Here is a 25,652-nt window from a genome sequence, read left to right as displayed (position 1 = left end):
GGTTTCTGATAGAGACAGAGATAAATGTAAATGTAAACTATAACCTGTACAACTAAATCAAAAAACAGACTGAAATCTTTTAGGAAAGTGGAGTAAAAATAAAAAAACAAATAATGTGGTTGCATAAGTGTTGCATAAGAGAGCACACCCTCTTATAACTAAGGATGTGGCTGTGTTCAGAATTAAGCAATCACATTCAAACTCATGTTAAATAGGAGTCAGTACACACTTGCCATCATTTAAAGTGCCTCTGATTAAACCCAAATAAAATTTAGCTGACCTAGTAAGCTTTTCCTGACAGTTTCTTAGTCGCATCTTACAGCAAAAGCCATGGTCCGCAAAGAGCTTCCAAAGCATCAGAGGGATCTCATTGTTAAAAGGTATCAGTCAGGAGAAGGGTACAAAAGAATTTCCAAGGCATTAGATATACCTTGGAACACAGTGAAGACAGTCGTCATCATCAAGTGGAGAAAATATGGCGCAACAGTGATATTACCAAGCACTGGATGTCCTTTAAACATTAAAGGAGCTGCAGGAATTTCTGGCAATTACAAGCTGTGTAGTACATGGGACAACAATCTCCCATATTCTTCATATGTCTGGGCTATGGGGTAGGGTGGCATGAAAAACATTCAAGCCCGGCCAAATTTTGCAAAAACACATTATAAGCCTCCCAAAAGCATGTGGGAAAATGTGTTATGGTCTGATGAAACCAAGGTTGAACTTTTTGGTCATAATTCCATAAGGTATGTTTGGCACAAAAACAACACTGCACATCACCAAAGGAACACCATACCCACAGTGAAGCATGGTGGTGGCAGCATCATGCTTTGGGGCTGGGGTTTTTTCAGCTGGAACTGGGGCCTCAGTTAAGGTGGAGGGAATTATGAACAGTTCCAAATACCAGTCAATACTGGCACAACACAAAAGAATGGCTTCGCCAGAAGTAGATAAAGTTTTGGAATGGCCCAGCCAGAGCTCAGACCTGAATCCGATTGAAAATCTGCGGGGTGATCTGAAGAGGGCTGTGCACATGAGATGTCCTCGCAATCTGACTGATTTGGAGCATTTTTGCAAAGAAGAGTGGGCAAATATTGCGAAGATGTGCCATGCTGATAGACTCGTACCCAAAAAGACTGGGTGGTGTAATAAAATCAAAAGGTGCTTCAACAAAATATTAGTTTAAGGGTGTGCTCATTTATGCAACCACATTATTTTAGTTTTTTACTTTTACTCCACCTTTCCTAAAAGATTTCTGTTTGTTTTTTAATTTAGTTCTACAGGTTGTAGTTTACATTAAAGGTGGAAAAAGTTCTGAAATGATTTTGCATGGTCTCATTTTTTTTTACATCACAGAAACCTGCCATTTTAACAGGGGTGTGTAGCTTTACAGAAGAAAAAAAAAAAAAAAAAAACCACCCCTGTTGTGTCTGTGTTTTTAAACAATCCTTTATGTGCGAGATTGCGGAAAAAATTTAAAAAAAAAGAACTATAAAACTAAAGCTATTTATACATCACACATTGCATTACACATTACAGTAGAGGTGGAAATGTGATCTGCATATTTTTGTCAGATTCACCCATTAAGAAATGGTCTGCTTAAATTTCCGCTAAAACACAAAAGTGGAAGTACACATTCTGAAGTTTTATTCTACTGTCAAGATTTGATTAAAAATGAAAATGTAAAAAGTAAAACCTTTACTGCTCATAATTATCCCTGCGCACCTAAATAGACCCCCTCCCGCATAACGTCCCGTCTAGCCCTCTGGCCAGATCAGGCCCCACAGGTGCCCCCGGGGCACAGCGTTCTGTCCCGCTCAAGGCTAAAAGCCCACACTAGTATATATTCCATGCACTGAACCTTTATCTTTGAATCCTATTGGTGGCTGAACTTGGTTTAACTGAAAAAGACTGCCGACTTAACTCAATTAGGCCTAATAGGATTACAGAGCTGGTATGGGCTGGGCGGTTTAAATAAGACTGGAATTTTGGCAGACACCTGCTACATGTACTGCATTAATCTTATAAAGGAGAGTACGCTTGCTTGTTAATGTGGATTGCACATGCCAAGACTTCAGTTGCCATCTTTGTTGCCTTACTCAATGCCAGTGCATCTGATATTCAGGTATTAATTTTATGGGCATCTAAGCATTAACTACATGTGTAACATGTAGTTAATAAAATCTTTATTATCATTAAAATTCATAATCATTACATATTTAATATGTATTCTATTATTTTATATTGTTCTAATACAATATTTAATTAGGGCTGTCGAATTAATGCATTAATTTGTTGCGATTACCATAGTCAACATTTGAAGTGGATCAAAAAGGTTCACCAAAGTTGTCCTAAGACAAGAATGCATTTTGGTTTTAGGACAACTTTGATTAAAGATTTTAATCCCATTCAAATGTTGACTACTGTATGTTGGAAAAACAAAAATAACGCATTAAAATAATGCATTTAACACCCGCCTAGACGTCATGACATTGCATGCAGTTGCTGATGAACATGATGCAGGATGACTGACTTGTGTGATGCAAAAGTGATTTGATTTCACACAAACGTTCAATAAACAACGAGTTAAGTGTTACATTTTAGACAATATTGTCTGCTTAATTTCGCCAATAAACATAGTTCCAAGCAATTGCACAGCAGAACTTTGCTCAGATTTCTGAGCAACACAGTGGTGTTTCATTCCTGAACGAATCAGCGTTTTGATCGAATCAAGTGAGCCAATGATTCAATGACTCATTCGTAAAGAAAATCACTTGCTTTGTTTCTGAATGAATCAGTGGTTTGAACAAATCGTTGAATTAATTTCTAAATGACTCTAAAATGTCAATAATTTAAAGAAAAAAACATTAATTCCCATTTATTATCATTATCAGAACTTTAAACTATGTTTTGGTGGTAATTTCTCAAGTTGCCAAAATTTGATTAATTTGTGATTAATTAGATTAACTGACACTTCATGTAATTAATTAGTATATTTTTAATCTCTCAAAAACCCTAAATAGAATAGAATAAAATAGAATAACAGATTCCTTTTGAATTCCTTTTTCTTGAAGATGATGAAGGGATGTGTGGAGCATCTAGACAGAGAGGATAATCCAGAGAGGTCAGACAGATAAACAGGTTTCTGACTCACACTGAGTTTTTACACACAGTATATAAAATTAAAAAGACCGCTGGTTTAATCCTATTAGCAGGGAATGACCCTGACGGATCAAAGAGAGACAAGGAAAGAACGAGCAACCACCAAACCACAGAAGTCAGTCTTTGTTTTCCATTCAGAAATGTTGTGCTTGATCAAGAGTACTTCTGGTCAGACTTGGTCATTTCTAGAAATAGAGAACAGTGACGATATTGGACTGAGTCACTCAGCTGTCCTGGAAAAACCCTATCTCATGTTGCAATTGATTGCAGGCTGTTTGTCATAATCAATGCTGCCAATTCGGTTTCCTCTCACTGCTGATTCACAACGATTGGATGGAAGTGGATTTTGATGTTCATCTTCCTCTGCTTTCATTTCAATCATTCCTTTGTTCCATCTGTCTTAATTTCTTTTCAGCCTTTTCTTCTTGTCCTGGACGATTGGGTTCATCGGAGGTCATTTTTGTGATGTGTTTATAAACCCACCCTGCTTTAGCAATGCTTGTTCATTGAAAAATAGATTTCATACCGAGTGAGTGCATAACTGTGTGCAAATATGCAGTTCTATAAATGCATAATGCCAAATTTGATACTTAAAATGGCACATGCAGACATTGAATAAGCTGACACAACACCAATAAATGCATTTATATAAATTAGTAGTAAAACACAAAATTAGAAAAGGTTTGTTTAAAGTTGCAATGAAACTGATTTAGTGACCTCTTTTTTTTTTTAATACACATTGTGACGCACATCTCGGTGAACCGCGTTATCAAAAATAATAAAATGTGTTATTTTACAATCATTAATATACTACTGTAGTTTCCTTTTTATATTTTCTCTTTTTAATTTCAGTTAAAGTTTTTGTAATTTTGTAGTGTTTTTTGTCTTTTATATTATTTTATTATATTTAAATATGTCTATATAGTTTTTTTATAGTTTATTTTATAGTAAATTTTTTATAAGTTTTGGTTTCATAGAAATTAGTAAAAATATTAAAAATGTTTGTTTGCATTTTTAAAAAAAAAGAAAAAAAGAAAAGCTTTTCGCACAGAGCACTATATTTCCAGTCATCCGCAGTGCCTTTCACAGATATCTGTTATGAAACACCCATGCTAATCTACTCTACACAACTGTCTGTCCCATCATACATCTGTTGACCTTGCCTCCTCCTGCCAGTCCAGTGGCTCGCAGGATGTCAGACAGAGTTTGGGTCTGAGCCAGACAGGGTGGGTGGTCTCCCTCACAGTCTGCTTTGGTCCTATTAGTCAGTCAGGATCCAAACAGCACCCCTCACATCTCCGTCTCCCTATAACACATCTTCCCATACCCCCCTCGGCTCCACGACCTGCCTCCGACACACTCAGGATAAACCTCATAGATGGGGGGTATAAGATACACACTTATAGTGTGCATCTATAAGTGTAGATGCACACTTATAGATCTGTCTTCTTGAGCGAAAGTGAGTCTGCCGTAGCCTAAAGGGACAGCGCGCTTCAGAGAGACTCTTTCCTCCAAACACAGGTAGTGCTGCAGTGTTTGAAATACACAGCCCCACACCAAAACAGAGACGCGCACACACACACTTTAACACATGAAAGGCCTCTTGTGGACCAGAGCAAACACAAGGCAGCTTTGATGCGCTCCAGCCTCTTCTATTCCCTTTCCACTGGCTAAAACTGACTGTTGCTTTGCTTTTCCATCTGAAAACCTGATTTCTAGCTTTCTCCTTCTGACAGTTTTTAAAAGTGCAACTGAAGTGTGTTTTTCTTCTGTCTGATCAATTTAAGCAGATCATAACCCATTGACAAATTATCACAAATGAGATGTATTATTATTATTACATTTTTTGTTAATATTTTATATAAAACGTATGTATATATATATATATATATATATATATATATGTATATATATATATATGTATATATATATATATATATATATATATATATATAGTTATATGTATATATATATATATATATATATATATATATATATATATATATATATATGTATGTATATATATATATATATATATATATGTGTATGTATATATGTGTATGTATATATATATATATATATAATATTTTTCATTATATTATAATACATAATAAAATTTAAATATATCTTTTTATTTAAAAAAATTAACCCGGTAACACTAGTGTTCTCTATTCTTTTTCTGTTCTTTCAAATTTTTCTTTTTATTTATTTAAAAACAAACGTATTGCTACATGTACTGCATTAGACTAACCAAAACCTGTCATAGCGCTTAAATATTACTGCTCTTTTGTTGGTTTTCATTGCTTCTATTATCCTCATATTATATCACTGTCAACTTTTGGCATTTCTCTATATGCTTTTATAAAACATAACTGAAAACTCAGTTAATCTTCTGAGCTATTCAACTCCCAAAACTGGCTTTTTCTCAATCCTTTGCAAGAAAACAAAGGTAGAAGTGACCAAAACTATATTGAAACAAACTCACACCCCAGTTCAGGACCTTTTGCTTTTTACAGTCGAAATAAACACTTTCTGTCAGCACATAGTGTGGAATTATGCTCCGAAACAAAACCACCAGCAAATCCACAGCATCGGAATTCCAGACAAATTAGTCCTGCGACACAAAGGGCTGTTTGGGTGGTTTCTGGCTCAAATGTGCGGACAAAGGCATGCGTCTATAATCACATTACGGATTTAAGAATCAATGAAGCAGAAAGGAGAAAAAAGACATTTTGTACAATGCATTTCACACACGTTAATTATATACAGTATTTACATGTGCAGGAGGTGCTGTTAATGAAGTATGAAATCTTAGCAGTTATTTATTCCTGGTGGTATCTAAGAATTGTTTATATAGATTTGATTGGAATTGAAATGTTTTATATGGCACCTTGGTTGTCACCCTGTCATTGAAATGACATTTATATTTTTATATATTATTAATGCTAATATTAATCATGGCCTTAATTTATTCAAATAAAATAAAGTCATCATCTAATGAAACAATGCAATAATAACATTCCCATACATGCCAAGTGATTGACTCGCTCTCTCTCCCTCTCAGATCATGTGAGTTCTTGCTCCCTCCACCCCAAGAGATCATTATAATTTGTGTTATGATGCATGTAACTAAATTAAGATCAGCTGTAATGATCCTGCCAGCACTCCTGTGTGCTAATGACTGCCAAATAAAGATTGACTTAGATTGATCTAATATATGCTGTGAATGGCACTTAACTCATAGTTCCACTTAATATCAGTCGAGACATGTTTTCCGTGAAGATATACTTGTCAAAAGCAAAACATGCTGCATAGCATTCAGTTTCATACACTGTAACATCATGATCTGTTTTTCACAATTTAAAGGAGTATTTGACCCAAAAATGAAATTTTGCTGAAAATGTACTCTCCCTCAGGTCATCCAAGATGTAGATGAGTTTGTTTCTTCAACGGAACAGATTAGAAGAAATTTAGTATTGCACTTTCTCACCAGTGGATCCTCTGCAGTGAATGGGTGCCATCAGAATGGTAGTCCAAATAGCTGATAAAAACATGATTCCAGTCCAACAATTAATTTCTTGTGAAGTGAAAAGCGGTGTGTTTGTACAAAACAAATCCATCAAGGCGTTTTAACTTTAAACTGTCATTTCTGTCCAAAATAACATTACCAGTCCATAATAACCAGTCCCTTTATCAGCTGTTTGATGGCACCCATTCACTGCAGAGGATGCACTGGTGAGCAAGTGATTTAATGCAAAATTTCTCCAAATCTGTTGCAAAGAAAAAAACTATTCCTTTAAATGCCATCAAGCAAAAACAAAATGATGTGTTAGAGATTTGCATACCTTCCATTGAGTCCAGGGCCAGGTGGAGGGCTGACTGCTGTGGTTGGGGCCCGGGTTTGAATTGGTGTTGTAGGAGTAGGGGCAGGAGGAAAACGAGGGCCCCAGGACCCACTGGTTCTGCTGGTTTGCAACATTAGTCGCAGGGGCCGATTGAACAGTGAAGATTGACTGGAACATTGCGGATTCCTAATGCTGCAGAGTGAAAACACAACAGGAGAGATGAGTAAGCTGTGAAATGTGAATGTCGCTGTATCTACACTTATTTATTGACTTTTATTTAGTGTATAATACAGTGCACATTTCATTCAAATTTAGCAGCGTTCAAATCTTTCGCTTAGATTTGCATCTTGAATCAGTGTCATGTGTAAGTCAAAATCCATAAAGACGTCCAGATGAATTTAAATAAGCCAGTTGAGCGTACTGTCCCTAGGATTCATCTGAAATCACATTTGAGGGATGTTTTCTTTCAGCCTGTGATCATATTTTGCAACACGTCTTTGTTTAGACTCACGTCAGCTCTGCATGAGATGATTGAAACGGATCTGAAATAATAAGAGGCAGTGTGTCGCATATATAGTCTCTCAGTTCAACTGTCACACTCAATAAGTGATTTTAGTGTTAAAAAAACTCTTGAGCTAATTGGCCGTTTCAGTGTTATCTACTTTAACAGCAGCAATTTCTCATCTGAAAGTGACGGATGGTTTGAAAATCATTTACACATTATTGTGATATGTTATTGAAGGAAATTCCCGTGGTAACTAGGAATTACACAAGCTTCAGTCTGGATCCAACCCTTATAAGATCTGAGATGACCAAACACCTGAGAAGAGATGATGCCAACCCTGAAACAACACACAAACCAACTTTGTGTCAACTTGACAGTCACCACTTATAAGCAACTACTAAACATAGTAGAAACGTAATTTCCTGTAAAGCTGCTTTGCGACGATTTGTATCGTGAAAAGCACTATACAAATAAACTTGAATTGAAATTAAGGATTTTTTGTTTATTTAATTGAATAATTAACACACACACATACACACATATATATACATATACATACACATATACACACATATACATATATACACACATATACATATATATATATACATATACATATATATATATATATATATATATATATATATATATATATATACACACATACATATATATATATACACGTATACATGTATGTGTGTGGCTGTACATACACATGTAGTTGTTTTTTGGTGTTTAGCTTAGTGTTATGTTAGCAGCATTATTATACTCATACCTTTTGTTGTTTTAATATTTTGAATTGTTTTTAGCTTATTTTTTTGTTTTCATTTAAATGTTTAGTATTGAAATGTTGTTGTATGCATTTGTCAATTTTATTTAATTTCTTTATTTTCTTAAATGTGTGTATATAGTATTTACAGAGTTTTGACTTTTAGTTTTAGTTACTTTTTCTTATTTGTAAGTCGCTTTGGATAAAAGCGTCTGCTAAATGACAAAGTAAAGTAAAGATGCATCATTTTTTAATCGGTTTATTTTAATTGTTTACATTGCTGCTTTATTATTAGTTGTTCTGATTGTTTCAGTCTCTGTGTGAATATTTTTGGTCTATGATGAGGTAAAGAGGCCTTGCACCGAGCTGGAAAGTGGCTGCAAATAGCCTGTTGTTCTTCAGCGCCGATCCCACACTGGTCCTGAGGAGAGGACATTGTTCCTGAGACCGTGGCATGACCGGCTCTGATGGACACAGATGTCACCCTCAGCAGTCAGACGTAATGGGCTTATGAGAACATGTCTTTTCTGCAGGACAATGTGTGATTTGGGCCGTTTCTCCTGAATGATGAGGGACTAATGAACTTGACAGACACAGGGATGACTGGATAGAGAATCACTGAGAGCTGGAAGTCTGAGAAAACTAGGTCACCAAACTAAAGTTTTTTTTTTTTCAACATTTATTTATTTATCCATCCATCTTACTATATGCAAATTGATGACGGTCTCATATTTATCTATCTGTATCTACAGTCAGGTCCATAAATATTGGGACATCGACACAATTCTAACATTTTTGGCTCTATACACCACCACAATGGATTTCAAATGAAACATGTGAATGTGCTTTAACCGCAGACTGTCGGCTTTAATTTGAGGGTATTTACATCCAAATCAGGTGAACGGTGTAGGAATTACAACAGTTTGCATATGTGCCTCCCACTTGTTAAGGGACCAAAAGTAATGGGACAATTGTCTTCTCAGCTGTTCCATGGCCAGGTGTGTGTTATTCCCTCATTATCCCAATTACAATGAGCAGATAAAAGGTCCAGAGTTCATTTCAAGTGTGCTATTTGCATTTGGAATCTGTTGCTGTCAACTGTCAAGATGAGATCCAAAAGAGCTGTCACTATCCGTGAAGCAAGCCATCATTAGGCTGAAAAAACAAAAACCCATCAGAGAGATAGCAAAAACATTAGGCGTGGCCAAAACAACTGTTTGGAACATTCTTAAAAAGAAGGAACGCACCGGTGAGCTCAGCAACACCAAAAGACCCGGAAGACCACGGAGAACAACTGTGGTGGATGACCGAAGAATTCTTTCCCTGGTGAAGAAAACACCCTTCACAACAGTTGGCCAGATCAAGAACACTCTCCAGGAGGTAGGTGTATGTGTGTCAAAGTCAACAATCAGGAGAAGACTTCACCAGAGTGAATACAGAGGGTTCACCACAAGATGTAAACCATTGGTGAGCCTCAAAAACAGGAAGGCCAGATTAGAGTTTGCCAAACGACATCTAAAAAAGCCTTCACAGTTCTGGAACAACATCCTATGGACAGATGAGACCAAGATCAACTTGTACCAGAGTGATGGGAAGAGAAGAGTATGCGAAGGAAAGGAACTGCTCATGATCCTAAGCATACCACCTCATCAGTGAAGCATGGTGGTGGTAGTGTCATGGCGTGGGCATGTATGGCTGCCAGTGGAACTGGTTCTCTTGTATTTATTGATGATGTGACTGCTGACAAAAGCAGCAGGATGAATTCTGAAGGTGTTTCGGGCAATATTATCTGCTCATATTCAGCCAAATGCTTCAGAACTCACTGGACGGCGCTTCACAGTGCAGATGGACAATGACCCAAAGCATACTGCAAAAGCAACCAAAGAGTTTTTGAAGGGAAAGAAGTGGACTGTTATGCAATGGCCAAGTCAATCACCTGACCTGAATCCGATTGAGCATGCATTTCACTTGCTGAAGACAAAACTGAAGGGAAAATGCCCCAAGAACAAACAGGAACTGAAGACGGTTGCAGTAGAGGCCTGGCAGAGCATCACCAGGGATGAAACCCAGCGTCTGGTGATGTCTATGCGTTCCAGACTTCAGGCTGTAATTGACTGCAAAGGATTTGCAACCAAGTATTAAAAAGTGAAAGTTTGATTTATGATTATTATTCTGTCCTATTACTTTTGGTCCCTTAACAAGTTAACAAGGAGGCACATATGCAAACTGTTGTAATTCCTACACCGTTCACCTGATTTGGATGTAAATACCCTCAAATTAAAGCTGACAGTCTGTAGTTAAAGCACATCTTGTTTGTTTCATTTGAAATCCATTGTGGTGGTGTATAGAGCCAAAAATGTTAGAATTGTGTCGATGTCCCAATATTTATGGACCTGACTGTATGTCCGTCTGCTTATCTATCTATCGATCGATCTATAAAACTGTCTGTCTGTCTATCTATCTATCTACCTATAAAACTATCTGTCTGTCTCTGTCTGTCTATCTATATAACTATAAAACTATCAGTGTCTGTCTATACATCAATAAAACTGTCTATCTCTGTCCATCTATCTATCTGACTATCTGTCTCCCTCATCCTGATGTAGCTACACTTCAAATGATACATTTTAAAAGCTGTTCGCTATCCATGTTTGACCACGTGCATGTGCGAGGAATGATTCTTCCTTATTCTTTGACTCTTCTACATGCTTTAATTTCAGATATTTGATATGTTACAATATGTAGGTATGATGTAGAGTTATGCAGCTTGAGGATCTCATTGTATCAGAGAGAGATCAGTGAGACAGTGACGCCTCTCACAATCAGAGAGGCCACGCTGAGGAGCCAGACAGCACTGTGAAAGGAAAGAGCTCCATAATGGAGGAGCAGGAGGTTGAGCACAACGTAATTGGCAAGTCTTCCTCCTTTTTTGCCCACACCTCTCTACTTCCTTGCATGGTGCAAGTGATGTTAAATTGCCTTCTCTCTCTCTGTATTCCCTCATTATTTTCCCTCTTCCTGTCAGCATTGCCGAACAGTAGAATATGCGATCCTAGGCACCAGTCAGATTCGGAGATGGACTGAAATGCTGCTAAAGAATGTTCCTGTCCATCTGTCAGCATTCCAGGGACAGAGCTGCTTTTAGCTTCCTTTATTTGAGACAATCGTTCCTGTCTATGCTTCTCTTGGGTTTGTGTCCACATTGGGTCACTATTTGTGTGTGAGCCTCTCCATTATGAGGCAAGTAAGTATTCCTCACAAACAACAGGGGCATTCTATAAAGCTAATACTATAATGAGGGAAGGTAATGACACTAAACCAGGGCTTTTGTCACAGGCCTCTATGTCTGCAGCAGAAGCAATGTTTGACACATTCAGAGGTTAGAAATCCCAAGCCATTTTCCATTTACTTCAATTTACCAAACAGTAAAACCCTATATTTGGCGTTTGGGATTCAAGGGGTATGCTGGCAAACGGGTTGTCGTGCTGAACTGCAACCTGCTGCATTTGGCATTCTCATCATATCTTTCGCATGTTGATTTAGATATTTTGTAAAGAATTTCTTACTGGTGTTTGCTAAAGCAATTGTTTTTGTGCATTTTGCCAGTACATCTCAGACAAATCATACAGGTGATCAGGTGTTTTACACTTAGGATTTAGGCCTTTAGGATAATAAAACAAAATACAATAAAATGCATTAAAGAAAGTACTCAAGCCATATCTAGAAACCAGAATAGCATTGGTGTAACTTGAGCCAGTAAGCAACAAGGTGACACGTTTTGCACTAAAAATCAGTTTTTTATATAATAAATGTGGCTTTTTCCCTGTCAGTGTTGTTGATTTGCAAAGGGGTCATTTTTGGATGTCACCAGGGTCAAGATGAGGTCAACGAGACACTGGTGAGCTTTAACTAGTGATTTACAGTGTATAGTAAAACCCTTCAGGCTTATGGGTCATTGGTTAGCTGGTTGTGTAGGTGGAGACAAGGAAGTATAGGATATACTTAGAAATTGTAGCCTCAGGTGAAATGCATATCAGTGCAAAATGCCCTCACAGGATAAAATCCTGCCATGCTCTTGTTAAAAGTCTAGAGAAAGAGCTTTAGAGTATGTATATGTGAATGTATATGATATCAAATGTGTGTGTGTGAGAAAGAGAGATCTTAGAGGATGTGTCTCAGTCTAATGAGCTCTCCTTTCCCCCCGGGCTTCATTAAAAGCTTTCCCTCAGAAGCAGCCCTGTGTGGCGCTTTGCCCCTCCAGCAGCTCTGGGCTGAGAGACAAAACACTTGTTACCTCTCTCTCCCTCTTTCTTTCTCATGTCATCTCTCAGGTCCTCAAAAGGCTTTGTTACAGGCTTTTCAAGTAGAAGCACCTATTTATTTGCTCTTTTCACAGTTAATTCTTGGTTTTCTGCTCTCTTCAGATGCCGAGCAGGGCTATGGTGCTTCTGCCTGTGCTCAAATCCTGAGTCACTGGGTCTGAATAATGGACAGACTTAGAGATGGAGCAATGCATCTCAAACACACTCAAATAAAAGCTGTTGCTGGGTCAGTCCTACAACGCAGTACATTTTCAACTACTCATCTCTCTTACCCGTTGTTACCCGTGTATTCTGATTCTTTTTGTAGGCAAGTATTATTACAATACATATATTACAGAAATTATAATATAGTAGATGTTAATTAACTTTTATTTTATTGCAATGCATTAGCATGCATTTAAGCATTTCTTGATCTTGACTGCAAATGATGGAATAGTTCCTACAGTGCTCCATCTGAGTTCGTTCTACATCTCTGTAGTTTTTCTAAAGGAGTTCATTTGTGCAATGCTGAGGACTTAAGTGGCCGGAGTGAGTTTATTTGCTTTGGTGAGTTGTCATATTTAGTGTAATCTGGCAGCTGTAGTGGAGCCTGTCTGGACAGTTTGACTGTTCAGTCTCAATCTCAGTTGCGTATCTCTGTTGTAATCCTGTTAGGAATACCCACTGATCTGGCATGTGAAGTCACTGTTTGCATTCCCCACTCCTGATGAACCCAGAAAAGATTTTGCACATTTTACTCACACTCGGGTTCACTACATTAGTGAGGACATCTCATAGAGGTAATGATTTTTTTGCATGCGATGTCACTTCTTGTTGGTGGGGCCATAAGATTTATGGTAAAACAGTGAAGTACTTGCCATTTATGGAGTAGTTCACCCAAAATAAAAATTTGCTGAAAATGTATTTACCCTCAGGTAAATGAATTTGTTTCTTCATCTGAACAGATTTGCATAATTTGTTTTCATCAGTTGTATTACATCCGCTCCTCTGCAGTGAATGGGTGCCGTCAGAATGAGTGTCCAAACAGCTGATAAAAACATTACAATAATCCACAAGTATACATACCACTCCAGTCCAACAATTAAAATCTTAAGCAAAAAGCTGAGTCTTTGTACTAAATAGATTCATCATAAAGACATTTTAAGTCCTCTATCCTTGATATTGCTTTCTTCAGTGAAAAATGATTCATCTTGTCTGAATCAGGAGAGAAATACGCACAGATCAAGCACTGTTTACAAGTGAAAACATTTATAAACAAATATGTCAGTGGATTTTGATGTAAAAGGACAACATGGGATGGACTTTTTCCACTGGAGGAAGCATTATTATGGATTATGGACTCCACTTTGGAGTTGCTTCTTACAAACACAAGATGTTTATTGATGGACTGGAGTGGTGTGGATTATTGTGATGTTTTTATCAGCTGTTTGGTATCTTACTCTGACGGCACCCATTCACTGCAGAGGATCCATTTGTGAGAAAGTGACGTAATGCTACATTTCTCCAAATCTGTTATGATGAAGAAATAAACTCATAATTTTTGTGTGAACTATTCTTTTAAGTAAACTTTATAATATGAACTTCCCCCCCATTGCATGTGTTTTCTTGTGCACCCCATTTAGGGAAGTTGTTCTTATGTACGTTGGCACGCATAGTTCAGATACAGAAGAAACAATATTAGCAGCTTTTCCCAAATGCACCAGACAGGGAAGTAGGGGCTTGTGTTTGTGTCTGTCTAGCCAGCGCTCCTCTTGAGTCGGTCTCATCTCAGACACAGAGTCTTGGCCAAACCCAAGAGCCACAGGCCAGGGAGAGAGCAACCATTCAATGTCATCTCTGATTGGCCAAGGTCGAGCAGCGCCTCACCTTCCCATGAACCCCTCCGCTGTCACTGATTGGACGAGGTGAGCCGAGCCTCACTTGTGTCTGAACCCTGCCTCGTGTGATACGAGAGCTGCTTTGTGGGCCTCAGAGACGCTGTAGGGAGACGGACTCAGGGTGGGTGGACATGTTCTTGAGGGCTCTCCAACCATCACTTGCTGTGGAGAGCTCCTTCATCACCACGCTGGCATGATAGCACTACTCATAAGAGCACCAAACCGCCTCTCCTCAACAAGGCAATTCAGACTTCCTCCCTGTCATTAAGCAATATGAAGTCTGGAATGTGAATGCCGAGATGTTTGATTCCTGCCCTTTATGAACTTATCTGGGCTGGGTGAAGGTATTAGACTTGAATATTGGAGAGGAACCCAGTGTATTACATCTTTAACTACAGTTCCTCGGATTCCCACAAGAGGTCACTGTGTAGAAGGCATGGAAGTCGGCATTGAAAACTTGAGAAGATGAGAAGTCTGACAGTTTGCATAACTTTCGGTTTTCTTTTGCTTGCACAATGAAACTCAATCTATTAGGCAAACATCTTCAGCTATTACACAATTTCTTAAAATTACTAATTTCTTTAACAGATTTATTTATTTATTTTTTTAAACATTTTGTCAGTAGTATCAAGACCATATCATTTTGAATAAATCGTTACTTTATCATAATCATCTTCACATTTTATTATATATTTAGTATAGTGACAGTATATATGACCTCCATTAAACTAATTTGTGAACAGTTTAATATATTTGAACATTCAAATTTACTGAAGGAGCATGTCAAGGTCATGTTATTTTGAATAAATCCTTAATTTATACTAAATATATCATAAAATGTGAAAATGCAATGATAGTATCATAGTAGTATATATGATTGTTAAAACTGAATGTATTTAATATGAGTAATAATATACCATAATATTATCACAGTATATTTTACAATCATTTATTCAAAATAAATAATAATTACTACTACAACCACTACTACTACTAAAATAAATTAAATATAATTAATGAAAAATAAATGTCATTTATTCAAAATAAATTAAAACAATACTTTTTTCTGTCAAACAATAAAATAAATGAATAAATTAAAATGAAATGTCATTAATTTATTAAAAATAAATTAAAACTTTTTTTCTGTCAAACAATTAAACAAATCTGTGAAATATGGACTAATTTAACAGATAATTTATTAACATTTAAATGTATTGAAGTGGGATGTCAAGACCATGTTATTTTTAATAAATCAATGTAATAAAATGTGATGATAAGAATACAGTACTTCTCATTATTGGCATATTAATAATGTATATTTTAATATTAATATAATACATTTAAATAAATATATATATATATATAAAACTGTGATATATAAATATTAATCATTGTTATTATTTCTGTTGTCATGAGAGCTTTCATTTGTAAATGTTATGTAAAAACGCACGTCCTACATCTGTCCACACCTCTCTTTCTCAGGACTGTGGTGATCTTGTGACCTTTCAGAGCTGGGTGGGCGATGGTCAGATATTGAGCAAGCGCAGCTGTGTGAATCAGAGGTGAGCAATGCCATGCTTTCCTTCAGCCCACTGTCCTACTTCCTCTCAACACAAACACACGACACTCTCTCTCTGTCTTGCACACATCCCTCTGTAAATTGCACACATCCCTCATCAGTTCTGTTACATTTCAAGTTGTTTCGAAAGAGGTCTTATCATAATTTCTTTTTTTTTTTTTTTTACATCACAGGACTGTAAAATAAAGTGCAACCAACTAAATTTTCATCAATTTTAGAATCTGCAGAAGGACTAATGATCCTTCATAATAATTTAATTGTAAATTGTAATTTTGGAGGACACTGAGTTCTAAAAGTGCGCTTTGTTTTGTAAATCAAACTCAAAAACAAATCAAGATCAAAACACATTCAATTTCTAATAACAAGATCACATTTTAAAAATATTTTGTCCTTTTATGGCATATTTTAAGCCAGGCTGTCCCTTTGTAGGATGTCTATGTGATGTGGGAATATGGGATATATTATTTATAAAATGCCTTGTTTTGTCAATTCATTACCTTTTGAATGATTTTCTGTAAAATAATATGCTAAAAGAATCTAAAATGACATCTTGGAACTCTTAGCTAAATAAAATCTGAACATGACATGCATAATATTTAATTGAATATTTGTATTTAAAATACATGTGTGAGCTAGGGCACTCTTAACTCTTAAAAAAAATAATAAACTAAATGTGAAAAAATGTAACATTGTAAAAGATGTTAAGGAAAACGGGACATGGATGTATTTTAGGTTCATCCTGGGCTAAAGACACTGGAACAATGGCGTTCTGCTCAGTCCATTATCTCATTGTCATTCAAATGTTAGATACCTTTCCCTCTCTATTTTCACCTTGTCTGTGTTTCAGATCACCTCTGTGTGCCACCTGACACTGATCAACACCTGCAAATCTCCCACTCTCAATTTCTCACTCATTCTATCTCTTCATATAAATGACATTAATCTTTGGATGGCTCTTGCTCATCTGTCTCTGATATCTCCACGTGTATTCTTTCCTTTCTGACCATTTCAAGTAAAAGTCTGCATCTTGCAGCCATGTGTCTGTGGTCTCATGAAAGATTCCCATATGCTACTCTTCAGACACTCAGCATTAATGCCCATCGAGTCAACTGCCCTGCACTTCTGCTTTATGTATATCTCTCCTGTCATGCAATATTACGTAATGCCTGGTGTAGGGTAACAACTGCTAAATATGGGAATGTTTGTTTCCTGGCTCCAAAGTTTGATTTATAAATCTTTTTATATTTTTTTTAAATTCTTTATTTTTATGTTCATATTTATTTAATAATTTTATTCGGCAGTAGGCGTCAAGGCTAACCTCTAGTCCCAAAGTTTATGAATATGTTATTTTTATTATTTATTATCTTTGATTATGTATGTTTTTACAATTATTTCTTTATTTTTATATTTTATTATTTTATTGTGGTATAACATATAGTGGGGCTAAGGGAGTTTTTTTTTTCCTGGTCCCAAAATATAATAAATTATTATTATTATTATAATTATTATTTCTTGTTTTTATTTTATTCTTTTATTCTGGTGTATGGGACCACTGGGGTTTTTTTCAGTCCCAAATAGAGGAATAATATTTATTATTATTATTATTATTATTATTATTATTATTATTTGTTGTTGCTTTTTATTTTATTATTTTATTCTAGTCTATATTGGAATGTTTGTTTCCTGGCTCCAAAGTTTGATTTATAAATCTTATTTTATTTTATTTTTTTCATTCTTTATTTTTATATTCATATTTATTTAATAATTGTATTCTACTGTAGGCTTCTAGGCTAACCTCTAGTCCCAAAGCTTATGAATGTTATTTTTATTATTTATTATCTTTGATTATGTTTAAGAATTTGTTTTTAGAATATTTTTTACAATTATTTATTTATTTTTATATTTTATTATTTTATTGTGGTATAACATATAGTGGGGCTAAAGGAAATGGGTTTTTTTTCCTGATCCCAAAGTGTAATAAATTATTATTATTATTATTATTATTTCTTGTTTTTATTTTATTCTTTTATTCTAGTGTATGAGACCATTGGGGAGTTTTTTCAGTCCCAAAGAGAGGAATAATATTTATTATTATTATTTCTTGTTGCTTTTTATTTTATCATTTTATTCTAGTCTAGGGGACAGTTTAGCTGAAGAAAAGGTTTTCTGGTCCCAAAGTGTATAAATGTAATAAACTGTTTATACAACTGAGTACTACTTGTAATATATTGAATATAATATATTGTAATATAAATGTATACATTTATATTATATTCAATATATTACAAGTTACAAGATTTTTTTATTTATTTGTATTAAAATGAATAAGAAAACTGCACCCAGAACAAAACTGAAAACTATCAGTATTTTGTCTTTAAATGCATGTGATAATCCTCAATAGTATAAATGTGCAACATTTTAGCATTAAAAAATTAAATGTTTGATCTGATTATTTTAAGCTCAACCGGTTGTCTTTGCACGTATTGAAATTCTGCAATGCATAGTGACAGAGGTGTTTAGAAAAGGTGTTTTACACCTGGGTGTGTTCAGTCCATTGCGCATCATTGTCTTTGTACATGCTTTTCACCCACTCTTATATGGGTAATGGTTTTGAACAATCATTTTAACTGGCAAATATAAATCAATGTGCCGTTTTTGCAAAGTCATACCTCGTGTTTTGATTGTGACAGTCACTCATGTGCTCGATTAAAACGCCCCCCGCCCCCATAAGTGGCACCCTTTAAAATGAGTGCAAAAGAAACCACATCCTGTACAAACAAGAAATGGGTGCAAAAATCCCATGATAGATGGAATTTCCTGTATGTAAAACAATATATGTGATGAGCCCCAATAGAGGAAGTTTATTAAAGAATGTGGTGGAGGCAGCCGCTTCTCCATTTTTGTTTTTTAATAGTTTTCCTTTTTTGCCATGTCACTTTGTTGCTGTAGACACAGATTTTGCAAACGCAAAGCGATTACTAGAAATGCATTACTCAAGAGCAGATAGACCTACTTAAGAAAGCCCCTCTCAAAATATCTGTTTTCCATTTATACATTTTGCAAACACTTTTATTCGGATCAACTCTTTAGTATTTAAACTAAACATTTTAAGCATTCTAGAAATTTAACCTATACCAACTGAGCAACACGTACAAAAGAATATGCCTATTGCATAAATGTAAATGTTTTAGTACTTTTAGAGACATTTTAGTACCCTTTTGAGTACTTAACATCCACTACTTTCAGTACACATTTTATTTATACTCAGAAAGAGACATTTTTGCCTTATAAAGTAGCATTAAAATTATAGTAAACATCTTCACTTTGTATTAAAGGACAGGAATACTAACTGAAATATTAAGCTTTAATGTGTCCCACTTTAGATGTCGTCCTTAAGCAGGTTTGTTAGATTTGTTTCTTGTTCTACGATGATTGTTTCAAAAAGTGATTCTGTGATAAACTGGCAAATCTGGATAATGTGTGTATTTACAGAAATATTGTTTAAATAAGACCATTAAATTACAGCATATCTCTGGTCTCTCATAACATAATAGCATATGCATATGCATAAGCATGCCTGGTACTGGTCATACACTTCTGTGTAACATTTCTTTATCATAAACACATGGCTGAAGCAGCCAGCTAGATTAATAGTTCTTGTGTGTGTGGCAGATTGAGTTTAATGAAAGATATAAATTACCTGTGATTGTCTGCTGCAGGTGTTTTTCTGTGAAGTCAGCGGTTGGTTGATCTCTTTCTATAACTGTTGGCCAGCAAGATCCATTATAAATCTTTATCCATTTCCTCTTTTTCTTCGTCCATGGAACCGGGTGCAAATGGGAAGTCTCTACACTTTCTGACATACATCTTGAACCTAGAAAGAGAAATATTGTTCATTTTTATGTAATATAAACTGATGTTCCATCATTATCAAGATCAAGAGTTGTTTCCGATTTTTGTGTTACAATAATGTAAGTGGTCCCACTTTGAACAAATCACTACTGATGGAGATTTTATGCTTATTTTTGGTCTCATGAATTAAAAAAAAATATTTTCTGGCATAAAAACATAAGTATTGAGTTTGTCCTGTGATGTCCAACGGACATCTTTATGTTGGATTGTGTTCTGACACCAGATTGTTGAGTGGACATGTCTCTGGTTTTCAAATTATAAAATTGTCTTTACTAGTGATTCGTGGACGGCTTTGAGTATTGATATATATTATTTTAGTGCCGTGTATATTTTTCTGATTGTGTTTTCTGTGCGTGTGTTTGAGAGAGAACACTAAACCACAATAGTGTCCATATTAGTAATTGTTTTGCCTACTGTGACGACTCAAATGTCATATGAGTCGTTATTACTAACGTGACATTAAATGCCACATTAGAAACGTTGTTTTGGTTTGGTATTAGTTTTGATGTTTTGCAAAAGTCTCTTATGCTCAACAAGGCTTGATTTATTTGACCAAAATACAGTAAAAAAATTATAATATCATTACAATTTTAAAAACAGTGTTTTCTGTTTTAATATATCATAAAATGTAATTTATTAATGTAATGCAAAGCTGAATTTTCAGCAGCCATTACTTCAGTTTTTAGTGCCACATCATCCTTCAGAAATCATTCTAATATGTTGACTTTACTGCTTAACATTTATTTGAAAACTGCGTTTTTTTCAGGATTCTTTAAGGAATAAACAGTTCAAAAGAACAGCTTGTATTTAAAAAACTAAAATCTTCTGTAACATTATAAATGCCTTTACAGTCACCTTTGATCAATTTAATGTCCTTGCTGAATCAAAATATTAATTTCTTAAACTCTAACTGACCCCAAACTTTTGAATGGTAGTGTATTAGTTTTATATTGATTTATTTATTAGATATTATTCTCCAATTTAAAAAAAATAAATAAATAACTTATTTACATGTTACAGAAATATTTTTCTCTTTGAGGGACTAGATGTGTGCAGCCAAATGCAATCTTTTTTAGGTTGCAGTTTTTTCTAATATATATATATTAGAAAAGGTATTTGAAACCAGTGTACAAAACCAGTGGAAACACCTTTGTGTACTTTGACTCAAACCTTGTATTTGGCAGGACACTTCCCTTGTGACAACTAGCCCCATCTATATGCTTTGTGTGTGTGTGTGTGTACCTGTTTTTATATACCGGTGGGGACTTAAACCTGAATACACACAGACTCATGGGGACTTGTGTCACTGCGGGGGGTGTGTGTGTGTGTGTGTGTGTGTGTGGTCACTGTCAAGAAATGATAGATGCGTTTGACTTGAGACGGGTATCTCGGTGTTTAGAGGATTATAAGCAGGGAAAAGATAGTTCAAAGCCGAAAAAAAAAAACTTGAAGCGTTTTAAGTGTCCCTTTACCCATCGCCCTCACCTCTATCCCAGAATTCCCTTTGTCCAAAAGTTTCTGGCGAGAACAAACTTCCCCCCACATCTTCAAAACCTGATCACTTTGCTTTATTCTGATCAATGTGCTCCACGTTTCTCCTCTTGGTGTCAGAGTAGTCAGGAGATAAAAAAGCAGGAGGGAAGGAGGGGTGTGAGAGGGTAGACGGCTTACTTTTTTAGATGCCAATTGTATGTGTCTCTGTGGCTGCCTTACCTGTGTTCCTTTGATCATAGCTGAGCATGGAGTGGCGTTTGATTCCAGGGCTACTTTGACAGCTCGCAGGCTGGCAGAAGCCTCTCGGATGACTGGAGATCAGAGAAGACAGGCTGGAAAGCAGAAGTCCAGCTGAGAGAAGATCAGAAGAGGCACAACTTCAACCAGAGCTATTGTGAAGGAACGTAATGGCTTAGATAACTTTTTCCCCTCCATCTTTTTTTTTTTCTTGTGAAAACTTACCCTTCAGAATTTTGAATTGCCCACTTTAAGGTCTGTGGGGCTTTGTCTGGCTTTGACAAAAGAGGCATGTTTTTCTTTCCGCCTTGTCCTGGAGAGCCCGATCTATTTAAACAGCGTTACTTCTGCTTGACGTTCTCTTGTTTTAAGCCCCGCTGGTTCAGCACAGTTCACTTGCTGTAGATGCACACACTATGAAAAGAAAAATTAATTACAAACATTGTTTGTAATGTCTATAAATGTGTAAAACAGCTACATTAGAGTCAAATGCTTGTAGACTTTATTAAATCTGCATATGCGTCGCTGTTTTGGTTTATGCTGTTTTGTGTGTGTGTGTGTGTTAGGAACTTACAAATTAAAATTTTGAAGCTGAATTAGTGTTTTCTTAAATGTGTTAATTTAACTCCATTGTAAACCAATCCAGTGCCGTCTGTGACCCCGCAAAATATATACAGAGGGTAATGTCTCCCTCTGGTGGAGGATGTGATGAACATCTTGCACTGCATTATAGACATTTCAAATATATTAAAACGACTTAATTAACCTGAAATGTTAATTCTGTTATCATTTACTCAAGTTGTTCTTCTGTTTAACACTAAAGAAGATATTTTGAAGAATGTTGGAAACCAAACAGTTACTGATAGCCATCAACTTTTTGAACAAAATGTTTTTTTATAAGTCAAAGGCTACAAGCAGTTTGGTTACCAACATTATTCTTCCATCTTTTGTGTTCAATAAAAGAAAATAAACATATAGTTTTGGAACAAATAAATGGTGACAATTCTCATTTTTGGGTGAATTATCCCTTTGTGGAAGTGGAAAGCAACAAGTGGAATGTGTCATAACATTAAATCTTAATATTAAAAAAGATTAAGCTCTTCCAAAAATGTTACTGCTGTAAAACTGCCATAAAGAAAATGAACAACAGAGTTGAAAATGGATCCCATTTTGATCCCATCGCTTCATCACAATTTCACCTTCCAGTTAGGCTCATCAACCATAACTGCTTCAAAAACAGCCAGAAACCTTAAGAGTTGTGATTGATGATAAGCTGAATTTCTCAGAACACATTGCTAAAACTGCCTGGTCCCGCAGATTTGCATTATACAATATTAAGAAGATCAGGCCTTTGCAAGATTAATCTTTAATGAGCCGAAAAGCACATCACACCTCTGTTCATCGATTTGCACTGGCTACCAATAACTGCTCGCGTTAAATTCAAGGCATTAATGTTTGCCTACAGAACCACCACTGGCTCTGCACCCCTTCACCTAAATTCATTACTTCAGCTTATGTGCCCTCTAGAAGCTTGCGTTCTGCAAGTGAACGACGCATTATTGTACCATCCCAAAGACACACAAAATCACTTTCACAGACTTTTTCATTAACTGTTCCCATCTGGTGGAATGACCTGCCCAACTTGGTTTGAACTCTACCGTGCGACTCCACCGGGCAGGGACACCGGCAAAGGATAGTAGTATCGCTTTTTATTAAATTTTTTCATTTATATGTTTATTATTGAAATGTTATATGCATGTCAATTTTATTTAATTTCTTTATTTTCTTAAATATGTGGGTAGATAGTATTTATAGAGTTGTAACTTTTTAGTTTTAGTTACTTTTTCTTATTTGTAAGTCGCTTTGGACAAAAGCATCTGCTAAATGACAAAAGTAAGTAAGTAAGTAATATTTGTATACTTTATAATTGCACTGTCCTTGGAGCGGACCTGACCTACATTTCACTGCTGGTTATACTCTGTATAATTGTGTATGTGACAAATAAAACTCTTGAATCTTGAAAATGGTCTTTTGTGCTATCCACCACACATGCAAAATTGGTGGATTGTGTAACTTCAATAAAGTAATAGGCTAGTGAACAATTACTTGTTTACATAGGATATACAATGTATTTTATATTATTTAGACACTTAGGCTATAGTTTGACAGAATGTTCTAATTCAACATGCCATGGGAAGTCAATCTAACTTAACATTTTCTTATATTGATAATTTATTTCTTATTCCTTAACAGTTCATCAGGCTCTTAATGATTTAATCTGTGCCATCATTGGAATATCTGAAGGCCAGGTTTTTCCATCACTCATCATTAGAACCCATTGGCTCTTGATTCTGACTTGTACTTAACGTGAACGCGCAAAACAAAGGGGAAGGGGTAAGACAGAGAATTGGGATTCACCCTTACTCCTATGAAAACGTACCATAGTTCTTAACTGCATTTGTTATAATAAGGCTAGCCTATTAATCATTACCAGGCCAATAATGACTTTATTAATCTATATTGCATTTGTTATGAGAAACAACAGCCTTTAGAAACAATAGTTGCAACATGCCACAGTTGTAATATAAATCTATAGGGAAAAATCTATTCCCTTAACAGATTATCTATTATAAATTCTAGACAAAATTTACCACAATAAATATGCCTACAGTACAGTACAATGTGATAAATTATAGTAAAGGTGGTCATGAGTAGTTTAAAAATATTTTAATATTATGTTAGTGCTGGTGCAAGATTGTTTTCTCCTCTTATCTTCAGTCTTTTTAGTTTGTGCTTTTTTAGATAATGTTCGACTTTCTCCATATCATTTTAAAGTGGCAGTTTCTCAATAGAATTCAAATAAATCACATTTTACCCCCCCCAATAAACTACACCCCTGGCCACACCTGTGAGGTGGATGGATTATCTCGGCAAAGGAGAAGTGCTCACTAACACAGATTTAGACAGATTTGTGAACAATATTTGAGAGAAATAGGCCTTTTGTATATATAGACAAAGTCTTAGATCTTTGAATTCAGCTCATGAAAAATGGGGGCAAAAACAAAAGTGTTGCGTTTATAATTTTGTTCAGTGTATGCTACTAATTTTGTAAATGTATGCTACTAAGGGAGACCAATGCTTAATTAAAAAAAAAAAAAAAAACTTGGTCAGAATAATTTTAACCATATAAAACTGTGGTTGCTACAATTTTTTTTTTCCCAGATGTTACTCATTTTGATAATGAACAAAAATTTACCTCAGCATCCTAACTCAAGCTACTATCAAATGTGCATAAGAGACAAAAAAGTGACATTATTATTATTATTATTATTATTAATAATATTATTATAAGGCAACTCAAACCTGTTTCTTGATTTGAAACAATATCACTCATTAGAACATGCAGAAATAATTTTTTCTATTTAGATATTTATTTTGTTAAGGAAAATTAATGGTCTTGTTTCTACAACTTTCACTTTGAAAGAAATAAAGATTTGACATTTATCATGATAATTATCGATATCAACTGATATGAATATATATATATTATTTTTTCTATATTCTATCTACTTGTTTTCTTTAAAACAAATTCTGTGTACACTGCATTAGGCTTCTTGTTATAGCACTTGCATGTTGTTGCTCTTTTGTTGGTTTTGATTGCTTCTAATGTCCTCATTTGTAAGTCGCTTTGGATAAAATGACTAAATGTAAATGTAATAATTGTAGTATATTTATAGAATTCTAGTGAGTTCTGTTTTTTTTACCTTTATTAGGCTAATCAATTCAGTACACTTTAAGCATGTTATAATATGTATTCTCAGTGTTTTGGCCTTAAGTTTATGACAATTAGACGTATTTTAATAATCTTCAAGCAGAAGAAACAACAGATGCAGGAATGCTGGAAACACTGCTGGAAACACAACTAAATGATCAATAGAAATTTATATAAG

General features: G+C 35.3%; 1 protein-coding gene across 2 annotated transcripts in view; it reads right to left on the bottom strand.

Annotated features, from left to right (window-relative positions):
- LOC306859096 (transcription factor EC-like) overlaps positions 1–25,652 on the bottom strand; it is a 70,498-nt gene that overhangs the window by 32,906 nt on the left and 11,940 nt on the right. Inside the window, exons 3-6 of one of the 2 annotated variants that reach the window (XM_079399927.1) lie at positions 21,928–22,116; positions 21,685–21,816; positions 19,760–19,933; positions 7,008–7,199 (exon numbers count right to left, since the gene is read on the bottom strand). In XM_079399927.1, coding sequence (XP_079256053.1) covers positions 7,008–7,184 — 177 coding nt within the window. In that variant the 5' untranslated portion in view covers positions 7,185–7,199; positions 19,760–19,933; positions 21,685–21,816; positions 21,928–22,116. Of the gene's footprint in view, positions 1–7,007; positions 7,200–19,759; positions 19,934–21,684; positions 21,817–21,927; positions 22,117–25,652 lie in introns of those variants that run through there. The other variant, XM_079399926.1, reaches the window with a different exon arrangement.

This window comes from Barbus barbus, assembly GCF_936440315.1.
Source record: "Barbus barbus genome assembly, chromosome: 39".
Classification (NCBI taxonomy): domain Eukaryota; kingdom Metazoa; phylum Chordata; class Actinopteri; order Cypriniformes; family Cyprinidae; genus Barbus; species Barbus barbus.
Note: the sequence above shows the minus strand (reverse complement) of the source record. Positions and strands in the feature narration are given on the sequence as shown.